The sequence below is a fragment of the Phyllostomus hastatus genome, unplaced genomic scaffold (genome assembly GCF_019186645.2).
Source record: "Phyllostomus hastatus isolate PE091 unplaced genomic scaffold, TTU_PhHast_1.1 phas_contig_80, whole genome shotgun sequence".
Lineage (NCBI taxonomy): Eukaryota > Metazoa > Chordata > Mammalia > Chiroptera > Phyllostomidae > Phyllostomus > Phyllostomus hastatus.
In genome coordinates, this window is record NW_025333960.1 from 27,038,236 (window position 1) to 27,055,142 (window position 16,907).

Here is a 16,907-nt window from a genome sequence, read left to right on the forward strand (position 1 = left end):
ATTCAGGGCTAGTTAGGATGAAGCCACTTTGATGAGAATACTTTCCACCCACTCAAAACCATATTCTTGATATGGAAGTGAGGATAAAACAGCATTCTTTGTTTTGATTTTTTGTTTCCTCAGCTATCAAGTACTATGCTAGGCACTTTATGTGTATTATTTTATTCCTTGCAACAACTTCCGTCAAGGGAGTACTGTGTTATTATACCTCACTTAGGTATGAAATATCTGAAATTCAAATGTTAATAAATTGCCTAAGAAACAACCAGTATCAAGCCCCAGATCTTATGTTCTTCCATTCTTTGTGGCTCTCCTTTGAATTTTATTTGTCCTTATAGTTTTATGTTTCAGAATGGACTTCAAATAGAGACTTTTACTTTTTGTCTTTCTTTTTCCTCCCTCCCTCCCTCTTTCTTTCTTTTAGCTTTTAGGAGTTTTTTTTTGTATTTTTTTAAAGAGGAGATGGGTTGCAAAGGATAGAGCTCTTAATAGTTTTTGTTTTTTGTTTACAGAATGTGCTGACAAAGTTTTGAATGCCATTTTGACCATAGGAAGGCAAAAGAAAGAGAGTTTTGTTTTCAGCTAGATAATCCAGTAGTGCCACTGGTGAATCATGTGGAAATGTCTTAACTATACTCCACATTACTTGTTTATGTGGAACCTAGCTCTCTGACCAGTATTTGTAATGTTGACCAAAAACTACTCATTAGATCAGACTTAAAAAGCTTTAAATTCCAAATCAAGATTATTTTATGATGACAATAACTGGTTAATTTATAGGCAGTAAAATGAAGTAGAAAATGCACTGGACCCAAAGCAAAAGTCCTAGGTTCTTTGACAACACTTTGACATTTTTGTGGAAGTCCAGATAGGTCACTAAACCTAGGGCTTTAGTTTCCTGCAAAATGAGGAATTACAACGACCCTCCTTTTTCAGTTTGTGAAAACTATCTCTGATTGTATGTTTCTAATTATTTTTCTTACTTGTAGGATTTTAATATAATTGAGGAAGCTCTTATTCGAAGGGTATTAGACCGGTCACTTCTGGAATATGTGAATCACTCGAACACCACATAATGTTATTGAAAGGAAAAGGAAGCAAATCATACAATCGTACCACTTGTTAAGATGCTGCTTGAACGGTTGGAGGGAAATTGTCAATGTTTGATGGGAAAAAATGTACGACAGTTATGTTTGTCCACGTTTGTTGTTATTTGCATTTTAAAACTGCTTTCATTTTGATGGTTTAAGTCTGTTTCACATCCCTGAGTTTCTTAGATACTTAACAACAACAAACAATCTCCATCAGCCATTAATATATGAAAGAGAACATAAGGCTGGAATTTGTGGGTGAAGGCTCTTTATTGGCCAGTTGGATAACACAGTGTATAATCCCATGTATTAATAAATGCCACCATGGTTGGGCAAGATAACTAATCTTTGTTCTATGTGAAAAGATAGAAAGTGAAACAAATTGTGGACATCCAAGGAAATATGAAATCTATTTCAATTGTTCATGTTCTAATCACTAATATAATAACATGAATAACCTTGTATGGTAGGAAAGGAAATTTTTGGACATCAATGAAGTCCATTTAACCCAATTGTATAACATAATGTAACAAAATTAATTTTGTGTTAGGAATGAATGCTTAGTTCTTTTACTTTTTATAACTGCACATTTAAGAATTTAGTATTATATTTTTCAAATATTTGTAGCTTATTATTTAGAAATATTTCTATAATGTAGGTAATTTCTTAAGAATCATCAGCTCATATTTACAGTAGAAGTATTCACTTCCATAATTTTTAGTGGAAAACCCAAAGGGCTTTGATGTTATTTTTCTTTTACCCTTTAGAAAAATTATAAAAGATAAATATTGAAAACCAAACAATGAATAGATCATTACATTGTGATGGGGAAACACTCTTTTAGAACTCTGCCAGCCACCCTGGATGTCCTCTGTGTGTGCTATGACAGTTCACAACCTCTTCACCAGCCCCATGAAAGTAACCACTACATTGATTTCACCAGTTAATCACTTCTTTGCATTTCTTTAGTATTCTGTTATGCAAGTGTGTATCTTTACACACTAATTTTTTATCTTATCCTCTTAAAATTGTTAATAGATATAATAACATTCCTTTTTACATTCCTTTATAATCAATATGTTCCTTCTTCTTTCTTTTTCTTGAAATTTACTTGTTGAAGAACCTGGTCTTACGACTTCCAGAGTTTCCCACAGTCTCTATTAGTATTACTGATTGCAGACTCAGGACACAACTTAGCATGTTCCTCTGTCCTCTGCATATTGACACAGGGATCCAGAGGTTTGAAAAGATTTTGGCAAGACTGTAGGTCATGATGTGTCCTTTCATCAGAGGACATGTAAATGTCTGTTTCTCTCTTTTTTGATGTCAGCAAAAACTGATAGTGCTTATTTAGGTCCATTGATGTACTGTGGGTTGGAGAATATTCTGTCATCTCTTCTGTTTATTACTCGGAATGTTTTTGTAAAGAGATGTTTCCCCACATTTATGATTTCGTTATCCAGTGGTAATATTCATATAGAAAGGGGAAAACAAAGATTTGAATTTTTCCCTTTATTTACCAATTTTCAAGATAATAAAATTGCATCTTATCATCTTCTAGTGAGCCCTTTTTTTAAGTATTGTGAACTAACTCATGGATTCAAACATATTTCATAGAGTTTAATCCATTTTCAATATTACCTTATTAAAGCTCAAATTGTCCCATCTCTGTCCATTGGGTGCCTCATCAAGTTGTTTCTGAGTCCTTTTGACACTACTCTAGCAATCTTTAATAGCTCCCTTGCTGTTTCATATGACAAAATATTCCAGGCTCAATTTGTATGTTTCTCCCCCCAGACCTGGAATTGGCCATTTTGCAAAGAAGCCTGGACATTTTCAGTGAGAAATGGTATTTCAAAACTATAATTGGGGCTGTTATGCTCATTGCCACTAGATTTGCCATTGTTTCTGGGAGAAAGCTAGGAATATTTGTCTTTTAAAGATAAATTGCTTCATGAGTTTATTTTGATACTTCCAAATCAAATTGAGTACTACATGGTTTTTACCTATCCTTTCTGTTTCAACTGTCTTCATTTTTCTATACTGAGAATCCTGGTTTTCAAGACACGGGCCACAACAGAATTAGAATATCCTACAGATACTCATTTCTTTATCTATCTTACACATGCTACAGTCTCAGAATAATAGCACTAATACAAGCACCTCAAATATTTAAAACAATTAAACATTTTTTATTTGCTCTCCCCATTCTCTGTTTTTTAAAGTTGTAGTATATTAACATTTTCAGAACATACTGGTATGGTAATAACATACTATACTCTCTTTCTGTATCCACCATTTAGTCTTAGTTTTTTAAGTAACTATGTTCAGTGCTTGCCACCAGTCCTTATTTGATAGCTCTGTTTTTCATATCTGACTCTGTAATGATGAATCCAGAAAAAAGAATAATGTTTCCATCTGGAAATCAAGCCATTAAACTATTTAAAATGTTATTTGGCTGCAGTTAGCTTTTAAATTATAATTACTTATAAACTTCTTTTTTACATACAGTCATGGTGCCCAAAATATCTATAATAAACTATCCATTACTGCTTAAAAGTCTTAACTTACAATTTGGCCTTCCACTACAAGGGAATTAGAAAAGCATAAAGCTGATGAAGTTTAGAGGGCTTTATTTCCTTCTAGTTAGATACTGACTTCGCATCTGTGAACAAGTAACAACAGATTTTTAGTTTCACAACCTCTCTTCCTCCAATTTGGTTGGATTATCCAATAAACTCAAACCCGTTGGACAAGTGCAAAAGGAGAGGAACTTTTCAGAAGTAATCATCAGACTGAAAATCTAGTCCCTGAAAAGTAAAAGAAATATACTTCTGAGCATTAGTACTAACTATCCAGAAAATAAATCTTTATTAGAGCAATACAAAAGTCATCTTTAAATCTGTGAAACTTGAAAAAACTTTAAAATTTTAAATACCATATTTTAAGTAAAGCTTTAAGTCACCTACCACTGTTGACCTCAATGCAGCAATTCTGCATCCTGCCTGGATTCCTCGCTTGATAATTTTGCCACCTTACAGGAAAAATTAGGTGCTGGACGCCTGAATTATTTTGCCTTTGGAATTATTTTGAGTTCTAAAATGGTCAAGTGCAAATATTCATTGTTTTACTGTGCCTTTAACTTCTGATAAAAAAGGAACTTAAAATTTATTGTTTTAAAAAATTAAAACCAATATATGAAGTTGACTATTAATGAAAATTTCACTTTGTTAATAGTGCCTCAAGATGCAACTTTTTCAAGGCTTTAGAGAGGAAATCTGATTCACATGTTATTCTTCAAAAGCTAAATTCTTCTAGCCCTACAAAAACCTGTGGAGATTTTACTTTCATGTATTATTTTATCCAGGTTTTTATAATGTAGATTGAAAGCTGGATTGTGAACCTGTGAATCTATGGTAAAGATAGCTCTAGGTCAGAACTCCTAAGATACTGTGGCTCCAACAATGTTGCTTCATTACTTTTACTGGGTGCTAAGTGTCTTTCATTTTTAAGTGAGCTTACTGCAGTTACTGAATGTTTATTATATAATTTGTACCTTTAAGCATTGAAGTTATTTTAAAAAGTCATTGAGATCGATTCTTTTCTTATGCAACTGCAAAAAGAAATCTGTATAATGATCAGAATTTAAAATGTACAGTTCTTTTTTTCTTCTGTAAATATGTATTGTGAGAAATAAAGAATGGCAGGACCATTACTTTCATTAAAAGGTCTATTGTGTCTATTCTTAAATATTCATCTTGATAATTTTTTACACAAACCAAATAAGCTTTTAAAATTGTCATCATTCAGTAATATTTATCACAAAAATACACTTTCATATAGGCCTCTCAGGGGACATTTGGCAGTGTCTAGAGATATTTTTTGTAGTCATAACTGGGGTTGCTGTTGGCCAGGGATGTGGATAGAGGTCAAGGATACTGCTTAACATTCTACAATGTACAGGACAGCCCCTTCAAGACAGAATTGCCGTGGCCCAAATGTTAACAGTGTTGAGGTTTAGTAACCCTGATTTAGGTCAAAGTAATGCTGATCACCATGGAGTTACTGGTTCTGCTTCCAAGGGGCTTCATTGAAATTTAGGTAAAATGTAGATGAACTCTTATCCTCTGCTAAATAGTGATACATACTAACTTTTAGGTGGCTGTAACTGTCATTTGTACCACAGTTCAGAATATGCTCAAACATATGAAAGCCCTTTAGATTTTTCACAAGAGATACAGACCAGAACACAAGTACTATTGACCTGACCTATGATGAGTGACATCCTGAGAGAGGGTACCAGGACGAGTTGGGAAGGCTTACCATTGTTATCTAGACTATCTTTATTGAAGTAAACGACATTAAAGAGGGTCACCTATATCTGAGATCCTTCAGGCTAAGAAATACCTATTTTTACCTTATTACTACAAAATAACCTGGTATTTTAATCCTGCAACTTTCAGAGAAAGCCACATGTGGGTCTTGATTAAGGCAAATCATTGCCCACAAAGCAACCATATAAGGCTCAGTGAAGGTGAACCCAAGGAGCAATTGGTCAAGACAGATCAGGTCATGCTGTGGTTATCAAAACCCCGTATCCCAGCACTCAGGTATACTGTGGAACCTGGGTATACTCCAGGCAGCTGTTGTCTAACCTCAGAATTACAGATTACTTTGATCTCATGGCATTTATATGTCACCATGTGCTTCTCATCGTGACAGGATGGAGAAGTGGTTGGTACACAGGTAACACAGGCCTCATCTCCAGATACACTCCTATTGGGGATTAGGGTTTCAACACAGGAACTTTGGAGGGACACAAACATTCACTTCAGAATAACATGTTAGTTGAATAGAAAAATGAATGGCTGACTAATGGATCAGACTACTCATGTTAGATCCTCTGTATGTTCTTTTCTCACTAGCAAAGTCTATATGGGGAACAAAATTGAAGAGAGCAGCACTATGACTGAATTTGCTCATTATTGTTTCCCCAGAATTTAGCACACAGTGCTGTGCACCTACAGGCACTCAATAAATACCTGATGAATAATTAGTGAATAAGTTGTAGTTTGAGAAGCATAGACAAGATGTTCTTAATGCATAAGGTCTTCAACCCAGAGATGCATCTTTTCTCTTTAGAGATATACCTGCCAAGTGAACCAAATTACCAAACAACTTTTTTCCTTAGAGTTCTAAAGCAAAGATTCAGTCCAGTGGTATAACCTTTAAAGGAAAAGCAGCACTCATTTGCCTTCATTCAGTAATATTAGAGGTATGGTGTTAATTCTGAAGCACAACTGCACTTTATATATATAATAGTTGCTGAGTTTAATTTGCTCCAGATTATACAGTGTAGTAACTTGCTACATAGTTAACCTAGGTAGCCAAATAAACTTGTTTAACCCCAGTAAACAGATAAAATGAAGAAAATGTTTAGTTCTTATTTCCACTCTATTTTGATACCTTCTAAGTGTATTTCACTTTGTCCTTTCCACATATAATAATGTCTGCAAGAAGGTCAAGACACATATAAAACCATACTGTCTTTCGCCAGTATTTCAAGGGTGTGTTCTACAGAAGTTTCACCCTTGAGGCATTCTGATTTTAAAATTACCTTAAAAAGAAAAACAATAGTCTACCTAAAAAAAAAATAAAGTAGTCAAACTCTTAGAAAATAGAATGGTGGTTGCCAGGGGCCAGTGGGAGGGGGAAAAGGAGAGTTAGGTTTTCCATAGAGTTTCAGAAAACGACAGAGCTCTGGAGGCATGTTGCATAACAAGGACCATAGTTAACACTACTGTGGTATACTCTTAAAAATAGTTAAAATGGTAACTTATGTATTTTTTATCACAATAAACAAAATTGGTATGCATGTAAACCAGATAGCATGGTGTATATATATATTTCTATGCCACTTAGTTTGGAAACTTTTAATTGTTGGTGACATTTAGCAAAGAAGTATTATCTCACTGGCAAACCGTTAAGGTTTCAAAAACAAATTATTTAAATATAGAGACTGAAGAACTCTGCTCCCTATTGCTATTTTTTCTGCCCACTGGTCTCTCTCAAGACTTCTGTTGAGGTTTAAGGCACACAACTTTATTTGCTGCTTTTTCCCCAGATGCAGTAGTTGTACATTATTACAATTACTTTAGTCACCAATCTGGGTTAGTATCACTTAATTAAAGGGGTTTCGGAAGAAACTCCCTAGGAAGAGAAGGCAGTTCTTACTGTTGTTGCTGTTGTTTTTCACACTGAATATCTTGATCTCAAAAAAGTTAGCATTCGGGGACCACCAGGGAAGAAGAGTTTTCCTGAGACTAATGTCAACCCAAGCAAAACAGAGCCAAGAGAAAGTGAGAAACTAAATCCTGATATATTTTGAGCCTCTGGTTTCAAACATGCATTATCTTAGCCTTACTGCTGGAATGATGTGAGCTGGAGAAACCTATTTATTGTATTTCTATCACTTGCAACCCCCCCAAAATTTGACTAATGTGGATTCCATGCTGTATCTCTGATTCCTTAAAATTCATTTACCTCCTTATCTAGTTCAAGTTTGGCTCTGTAATTTATACCTAAGAGTCTTAAGTGATATAAAAATCAATACCAGAAGTGGGATCATTACTTTAGATCATAAGAGAAAATGGAGAAGTAGCTGAGCTGTGGCTAGGTTGAGGGTGCGTGGCAGTGAAGATTCCTGCATTGTGGGGTAAGAACTTCAGATTTTGTATGTAGAAGGCTCAAGGCATATGGTCACGGAGGCTTTAGAGGACTTAGGAGCACAATGTCAACAATGGGTCAGTATCAATATGTCAGTTTTCACCTATTCATTCTCAAGTCTAAATTTACTCTTTTTTGCCTGCTCTATTAAAATGAAATGGGCCCTTTAAATATTTTTCTTTTGCCAGGTGGCACAATAGTTAAGATTTTCCAATAGAGAGCACTAGAGAGAAATTGCTGGAGGAAAAGGGTTTTGTTTCCTGTAACTCACAGGGCCAGCCCCAGCTTGGGCAGTGCCCTGTGGCCAGCAGCCCCCTGCATATAGAGGCTTCCTCCAACATTTCTCTGGAGTGTACTATAGCAGAATACTTCCCATGAGATACTTCTTTGTGAACAAATAGTTTTCCCTTGGACCCTAGAGGACAGATTTCCAGCAAGTTCTGACAGCATGGTACCACAGGGACATCTCTACCATCCAGTGAGCCACAGCTGGGACCTCTCCAGCAAGGTCAGAATCTTAGCCCTAGTGGTGATGGTAGTGGTAGAGCCCTTCTTTGGATACTTTATTTCAACTCTATATTCCAAAAAGACACTTCATGAATTTGCGTGTCATCCTTGCATAGGAACCATACTGATGTTCTATCCAGTGTTCGTTTCAGTATAGAAAAGGAGCACTGATACCTATATTCTGTAGATTTCTCTATTTCTTATACCAGTGTATTAGAGTTAACATTATATGAAATCTTCTGTTTGAATTACTGTGTATGTTCAAATTTTTCTTTCCTGATTTGACCCAGACTTGTAAATCAAGTGTTGATTTTTCCTGAATGCCAACAAAAATTTTGCATGCTCCCATCAAGATCTTCCTGGATGTCGGTAGAGAAAAAGAAGAGTTGGGAATTGAGAATGCTGAGGTCCAAATCAAATAAGTAATAGTTTGCTGGCCTAAGGGGCAGAAGTCTCATTCTCTGATTCACTTCCCTTTCTGTGTATAAAATTGAAATGCTGACAGAAAATGTGAGATCCTGGAGGATTAATTCAAAATGTGAGTTAATGGAGGATTTGCAGTACCCTGGCTCCCATCCTGAGAACAGAATGGCACTACCATTGCAATACACACCGAACTGGAATTCAGGTTGGTGGGGAGTGATATTTTAGAAGACAGAGAAGGGCTCTCTGCCAGCCTAGCCAAATTTCTTCATTCACCCTGTCCTGAGACAGAGTTTGTCAAACAGAGTAAACTGGGTATGTGTTGCCCCCAGAGTTTCTGCTGACAAACAGAAAATCTAGTGAGTATAGCCCTGTTTTGGATTTTCAATTTAACAGCCCTGCTGACATAACAAAGCTTTTAGTATTTACTTTTAGGAACTTCTCCTACGATGAAACGGATAGAAGGTGACTATTAGAATTTATTAGACTTGTAGGCCCAGTAAAAACCCTGTAATTTATTAAAGTCCACAGGTCAGAATGTCTTAATTCCTTAGAAAGCCTCAGGCCATTTTTGTACCACAGTACCTTCAACAAAAAGCGAGTTTCAAATGAGATATACCACTTCTCTCTCCCCAAAGAGGGTCAGATACTCTAATGTCCTTTTAGGTATTTCCCTGTCAATAGAAATGATCCCAGTAAGCAATATCAGAGGGCCCCATTGGTTGACAATAGAATTCTCATCACTGCCAGGTCAAACAAATAATGCCCATGAGACTCAGTGGTTCTGTGCTTTACTTCATTAACTCTGTCCAGCAGCAGATGGTACATATCCTATGGTTTCTTCTCCTTTCTCCATGTTCTATGGAAGTTTTCATTGTAGTTGTAATTTGCTCTGCATTGCAGTACATAGAGGTGATTGTTGATAGGACTCACATTTGTGATTTAGTCTAAGGCTGCAGGATCATGAAATGTTAAAACTGGACCAGATTAAGACTCAATTAATAGTAAAAGTAAGAGACATTGGACTGGAATAGTGACCTCATGACATTGCTTCTGGAAGCATAGCTGGTAGGGAATTGGATTGTCTCCTTTTGAGGAAGTAGTTAATGCATATGTACTGAAGGGGGAATGGCTGGAATAACTGAAGTTTATTTTTTTTCCTTTTTTTAAAAAATTTTATTTTAATCATTGTTCAAATACAGTTTTCTCCTTTTTACTCCCAATCCAGCCCCCCTCCCACCCCTCCCCACTTCCCTCCCATTACCACCCTCCCCTTAGTTTATGACCATGTGTCCTTAAAAATATGGAACGCTTCACGAATTTGCGTGTCATCCTTGCGCAGGGGCCATGCTAATCTTCTCTGTATTGTTCCAATTTTAGTATATGTGCTGCCAAAGTGAGCACGAATAACTGAACTTTATGTATAGAAAGAAGGCTGTATATGTGCTGGAATGTTCTATTTTCCCCCAAATTAGGCTTTGTTTGTTTTTTAAAACGGGTGTTAGGATTTTGCCTCCACTCTTACACTAGGCTAATCTTGTTATAGCTGCCTTTATCCTGGCTATGAGCTCAGGATAGGAAAATAACCAGAAGATATCAATAAATGTGTACAGAAAAGAAAAAAAGGAAAAAAGAAAAAAATAACGAGGAGGGAGGAAGGGAGAAAGTTGGAGAGAAAAAGAGTGGTAGAGGCAAGGGATATTTTATCTTTAAATTTCTTTCTCTTAAAGATTAATAAAAAAAATCGAAGAAAAGTTGGAACGTGAGCTGATTTGCTGAAATCTGTTGTCATTTCTGGTCAGTCTATGGCTCTGCCTGCTCCAACAGCCGCATACCTTATTCAGTGAAACAACTTTAGCTGCAGTCACAATGTCTGTTTCATTGTTAGCTTGTTCTCTCTCTACTGATTGACTTTCTCTGCTTGGCCAAGGGAGAAAACAGCTGCCCCTCGGCCTGTGTTAACACAACTTCCGAATGTAGGGATCTGAATTCTACATTCTTGGGAAACTGTGACTAGCATAAATTTGGACTATATACATCTCTATTCTAATCAATTGTAACATAGACACTGGATTGCACAAGATACATAGGGCCACTGGATTACTAATAGGAATATTATTTAAAATGACAGCTCTATAATAGTACATAAAATACAGTTGACATGAAATTAAATGTCAACAGCATGAAAATGCATATTCATAATGACATTTATAAAGTTGAATTTTAACTGTCCCAAACTGAGGTACACTAAAAAAGGATAAATTCCTTTATTTTCTATACTTAATTTTACTTTTAAGTTTCCATTTGTGCTAATTTGCTGAGTTGTGAAGAGGAAATTAAAACCTGTAATGGAAAGTAATTAAGTTCCTTCTCTTTTGGAAAAAGAAATACTTTTGAAGTGTTTCACAATTGCCTTCCCCTCTCCTAAAGTGTTGATTCAGTTAGGAAAATGGGTCAGGGTCCAATCAGAAAAGTAGAACTCTCAGTAATTCAAAAGAGGACATTTAATATGAAAAACTAACTACGAAGATGTTGGAATTGCTGAAAGACCAAGGATGACAGTGTGGCAAACACAGAAGCAACTGAGAAAAGACAGGGACTGCCCAGAGGACCTGGGACCCTAGAGGAAAGGGCAGACTCACAGAAGCTGAAACCATGAAAGAAGTGAAGCCACTGACAGAAGCAGAGAAAAGGTAATATTCTGTCACTCAACTCCATTGTGTGGGTGGAAAGGTGTATCCCCCACACCAAGCAATTCTGAATATCAGCTAGGTATCCTATAATTCAACTCAATTCCAAGACTATCTATCTACCTGGAAAGTGTCAGATCCCACAGGTTTAGGGAGCAGCCCTACAAGACTGCCCCCCCCACCCCCAAAGATGCTAATTGGAAGTTCAGGTTGTCACCTGAGCTTCTGACTGATTGGCTATGGATCAGAAGTTCCTACTACCCATTCCTTAGGTTTGATTCATTTGCTAAGGCGGCTTACAAAACTCAGAAAACCAGTTTACTCACTAGATTACCAGTTTACTACAAAATGATATTACTCTGGAACAGCAAGATAAAGAGATGAGCAGGGCAAGGTATGGACACAAGGGTGCAGAGCTTCCTTGCTCTCTGAGTAGCCTAGTATCTCTTCAATCTCTAACTTGGAAGCTCTACATAGCCTGTGCTTTTAAGTTTTTGTGGATGCTTCATTACCAAGGCATCAATGATTACGTCATTGGTCATTTTAATTGAACTTAATCTCTAGCTCCTCTTCCCTGCAGGTCTAGGTATCTTAAAATTCCAACCCTTTAATCACATGGTTGTTTCTTGTGGTGATCAGTGCTCATCCTCAGGCAATCTAGGGGCCTTCCAAAATTCACCTCATTAACATAACAAAAGATACCCTTACCATTTTCGTCACTTAGGAAATTCCAAAGGTTTTAGGAGCTCTGTGCCAGAAATGGGGCCAAAGACTCAATATATATTTATTATAAATCACAATATCAGAGAGGGAGAAATACCTTGACTTCTTCCTTCCAGTCTCTCTCATCAGTGCCTCCCATTGACTGAATATATCAAGAAGTCAGTTAGCAAGGAAAAACAGGAAACAGTTTGTAAGGGTGAGCTCCAGCAATACAGCAGAACAGGCAACTACTGGGGAAATGGATCTTGAGAATCAAGAAGCAAACATCCAGCTTAGACCCTTTGAGGTACAAATGATACAAGAGCCAACTGAGAATGGCTTAAACTAGAAGGGCCTAACTAAATGGCTCAACTACATCAAGGAAAGACATTCTTTCCATCTTTCAGCTCTGCCATCTTCAGTACATTGACATACTGTGTGCATGGTTTCATGATAGTTGCAGAGTTTCGGGCAGCACAGAAAGGAAAACATTCGGACATAGCACGGAATTGTTTATTCCTATTTGCCTGGTTTTTCCTTCAGTGAAATGCTTGCTGAAGCCCCTCAGAAGAATTCCCCTCACAAACTCCTTAGTCATAACTGAGTTATTAATACATGGCCAAGCCTAAATCACTGGCAAGAAATGGAAATGGCCCATCCAGACTGGCCCAACTCACTTATGGTTTCTCCCCTTGAGCTGGGAATGAATGTTGCCTCCTAAGGCACATAGTTGGGAGAAGGAGAGAAGATACCTGAATAATGATCACGATTTGTTAGAGTGGGGGATGGAAAAGGGGTTTATGAATGTTTGATAGAACATGGTACCTGTTATAGTTTCCCTTTCACATTGTTATTCACTTGACTTCCTTACTACTTGGCCTGAGGCATCCATCTGTTTTGTGTTGGGTGGGGTGAGGTAGGAAAAAGAAGAAATTAGGATTAACTCAACAGAAATGAAAAGAACGTTGCTCATTTTTTTTTTCAAGAACATTCCTAACACAAGCTTGAATAATTAAATGATTGGCCTTCACTGCATAGGTTTATTTCTGTACATAGTCATAATGTTTGAAATATTTAACAACTGGAATTAAATTAACAACTGGCCATGCAGGACAGACTATTGGCCAATCAGAAAAGACAGGCTGAAAAAGGACTAGCAGCGCCATGCTTGTGCAAACCAGCTGAATGTTACCACTGCACATGGTACCAATCTGAAGAGACACCAAATGGTAACTGGTAACCTGTGAAACATGACTCCCTCCTGTTCCATTCCTCAGCTCTCCAGTTCACTTCTTCAAAGGCAACCACTTTTACCAGAAAAACAGGCTTTTCATGCTCTGTAGTAAGACAAAGCCAGGCTTTGTCAAGGAAGAAACTAACTTTCTAAATCTAGTCATTTATCCTTTTAGGGTGCTAACTACCTGGCCTAGTGGATTTGATTAGATAGTTTTGCATATGGGAGGTCCCAATCATCAGTAAGTGGGGAGGATTTAGTCCATTCTTTCCATTTGGAACGAATGCGGTTGAAAAAGAGACAGTGGCGGGAAGGTCTGTTAGCTAGGTTGAGGGTAGTGTTGAGGGATAGGGAGCTGGAAGCATGTGGCCTTACAGGCTGTTCAGAACCAACACAAGGGTCAACAATTCAAGGAAATCTAGTGACATAGGATGTTTGTGCAGAATAAGTCTCCCTCCCAGAGTGGCAGAGGCAAGGACTGGAAAGAATGCCATGGGCAATGCTGTGTTGACAGTGAGTATAAGGCTGTACTAAGGCACTTGCCATGTCAAGGGTCAAGGAACTAGAAGATGATTGCCATAGACATTCAGAGGGTTCTAAAGTGTTGGTGAGGCTAAATCAACCAGGGACACCATAAAGCCTTGAGTCAGCTGAGATGGGCCAGAGTCATCTTCATTAATAGATAACTGTAGGATGGCCAAGTTTCATTGTACCTCAGGTCACAACCAAAATTAGCCCCACTGCAGAAAAGTCTAGCAAGAATTCAAAGGAGACTGTGCAGTTCTCAGGACCCAGATTCCCCAGTAGTGCCTCAAGTTTATGTTCGCTACTCCTAGTCCTCCCACGTATCCCCCAGGATGTCATTTGGATGGGAGCAGACTGAGAGAGATGGATTATTAAGTGATTGGGTGTTTTACCTAAACTTAAAGGAACTATTTAAATGGTTGCAACTAAGTTCATCATATTGGTCTAATCTTAGGAGTTTTCTCCTGCTATCCAGAAGCTGAGGACATTTTAGTTACATGGCTGAATGTATTTTGAGTACATCTGTGATATTGCTATAAAAATGTCAAGTAGTTTTTCATATGAATTGCTGCCAGGACAGAAGATTGTGTTGTCTGGCAATTATAGTTTATTTTTCTAAGTTTAACTCTTAGAAGGTAACCAAATTTTCCTGATATCCACATTTTTTTTATGGTTATGCTTACAGGTATACCAAATGACTTCTCAGAATATATGAGAAAGCAACACAAACATGTTCCAATTAGGGCACTAGTAAGGCTGCATTACACAGAAGGAATAAAGCAAATAAAGCTACAAAAGGAATATTCTGGTTATCCCTTTACTCCTGGGGAATCCAGGAGTAAACACTCTTACCATGTAGAAACTATACTTCCTAAATGAGTGAAATGATTGGAAGTATATTATCAATAAGGTGAAATTTGGACTCCAAGAACCACTCGATACGTGAAAAGCACCTGGACTGCTGCTATCAGCTGTTCCTCCTATCAGGTGCTTTTCCTCCTCCCAGGAAATCTGAAGCTAAAATTAACTATCCTTCTTCAATTCCATTGTTTTTGTTAGGGAGGAACAAAAATACAGTATGTAGTTTGTTGGAAGGAATTCAGTATTATTCCAGGAATTTTAAGATGCACATTAAGACCCACCTCCATTGTTTTCTCTAAGCCACACAAATCCAATCGGCTTCCTACCCTCAATATAGAACTGTTAATGAAAAATTTAATGCTTTTGCAAATACCGTATTTCCGTCTTTTTATTTTTATAGACATTCAAGAGTGTAAACTAGCTTGGAGCAAAGTTCGTAAGATCTGCAAAGCATCTAACATAGCGCCAAGGACAATGTTAGACAATACACAACAGAATTGAATTAACTACTCCCTTCAATGGCTTCTATTCATGATTTAATTAGACCCTGGTGGAGAGTGTTAACACAGCATGTTAATGAAACCTCTCCTTACCCCCAACTCCCGAAGTTAACTGAAGATGCTTTATGATGTTCCAGATTCTCCTTCCTCTTTTCATGGTTATGACTGTGATTCCATTTTAGAGATTTATCAATTATGTGGATATATCAACAAATTAAGGGTTCATTAAAACAGCCCTGGCTGCTGTGGCTCGGTTGTGCGTCCTCTTGCAAACCAAACGGTCGCCAGTTCGATTCTGGTACAGGGCACAGGCGGGAATCACGGTGGGGGAAGGCAACCAATCATTCTCTCTCACATTTACGTTTCTCTCTCTCTTCCTTCCTCCTTTACCCTCTTTCTAAAATCAAAAATTAAAAGTGAAAAATAATATTTAGTAAGTAACGTTGGTTAAATGTCTTGATCCATGCTTCTACTTTGTTTTTCTTCAAAGCTATCAAAAACCGAAACAAAACAAAGGTGTGGGTGTAAGACTGCACCTGCAACTGTGATCAGTCACATTGAAGGCAAAAAGGAAACCTCAAGAGATTTCCGCCCGCCGTACCCCCCACCCCCGCCCGGCATTAAAATCCCCAAACGGATATTATTGCTTCATAATACAACTTGACACCATCAGAACATTATGACAAAGACAAGTAGTAAGGGCCACATCTTTCAAATCTTTAACATTAGGGGTGGCATTTTCTGATTAAAAGTTCCTGAGAAACCCAATATAATCGACAGTTGTGAAAGAAATGAGGTCCCCGCTGTAGGGAGGTGGGGTGGAGGCGATACAGGTGGGCACCCAGCTGTTTACGTCACAACCTGCTGAAGGCGCCGCGCGCCGTTGCTAAGGAGCCTGCCCTCTTCCCATTCCTTCGCCAGCGCTCATCTTCCCCTCGGGTTCCGTGACCTGCCCGGCAGTCCACAAGCAGCGCAATGCCACCAGAGAGCTGCTGGAGGGGGCGGTGGGATTCCGGTGCATCCTGAGCACCGGGCCCGGCCCCGTTTTGGGCCGATGAGCACGGAGCAAATTGCCCGCCACTCCCCTCCCGGCCTCCGCAAGGAAGGGAGCAGCGGCGAGAGGAGTCCGAGGCCGGCGCAGGGCCACCTCTTTCACCACGTGGGGGGAGAAAGCTCCATCAGCCACGCCACTGCGGAGTTCCAAGTGAGTGTCTACGAGAGAGGACGGGAGGGGCGGGGCGCGGAGTAGCGGGAAAGAGTGGGTTGCAGCGGGGAGACGTGGCCTGCGGGATAGACACTCGGAGCGAGGAAACGGAGCCTAAAACCGCGGGGAAAGGAGGCCGGCAGCGAAGTAGAGGCTAAGGGTGGAGCTGAGGCCGCGCGCCAGAGTACCAGTACCGGAGTGGCCGCGGGAGCCCCTCCCAAAAGAGGGGTGCGGCTTCTTGTTCTTACAGCTTAGGGTAGAAGTGAAAGAGAAACCAATCGCCGGTGTTTTTCCATCATAGCCTCCCGCCAGGCACCGCTTCCGGGTCCCGCCGGGGCGGCGGCAGCAGCCTGGAGCTCGCCCGCGGCAGTAGTATCTTAGCGTCAGGCTCCGCCCCGCCCTCGCCCCGCCCTCGCCCGCCCCGCCCCTTTCCTGGCGCGAGCC

General features: G+C 38.9%; 2 protein-coding genes and 1 non-coding gene across 3 annotated transcripts in view; 2 read left to right on the forward strand and 1 right to left on the reverse strand.

Annotated features, from left to right (window-relative positions):
* Positions 1-4,818, forward strand: part of RNF125 (ring finger protein 125) — a 34,117-nt gene extending 29,299 nt beyond the window's left edge. Inside the window, exon 6 of the mRNA XM_045850213.1 lies at positions 990-4,818. Coding sequence (XP_045706169.1) covers positions 990-1,076 — 87 coding nt within the window. The 3' untranslated portion in view covers positions 1,077-4,818. The remainder of the gene's footprint in view (positions 1-989) is intronic.
* A 5,226-nt stretch (positions 4,819-10,044) lies between these two features.
* LOC123826501 lies at positions 10,045-10,151 on the reverse strand. Its single transcript, XR_006787066.1, has one exon. It is a non-coding gene; the product is annotated as a U6 spliceosomal RNA (small nuclear RNA).
* A 6,023-nt stretch (positions 10,152-16,174) lies between these two features.
* Positions 16,175-16,907, forward strand: part of RNF138 (ring finger protein 138) — a 35,919-nt gene continuing 35,186 nt past the window's right edge. Inside the window, exon 1 of the mRNA XM_045850278.1 lies at positions 16,175-16,463. The gene's annotated coding sequence lies outside the window, so the exon portion shown is untranslated. The remainder of the gene's footprint in view (positions 16,464-16,907) is intronic.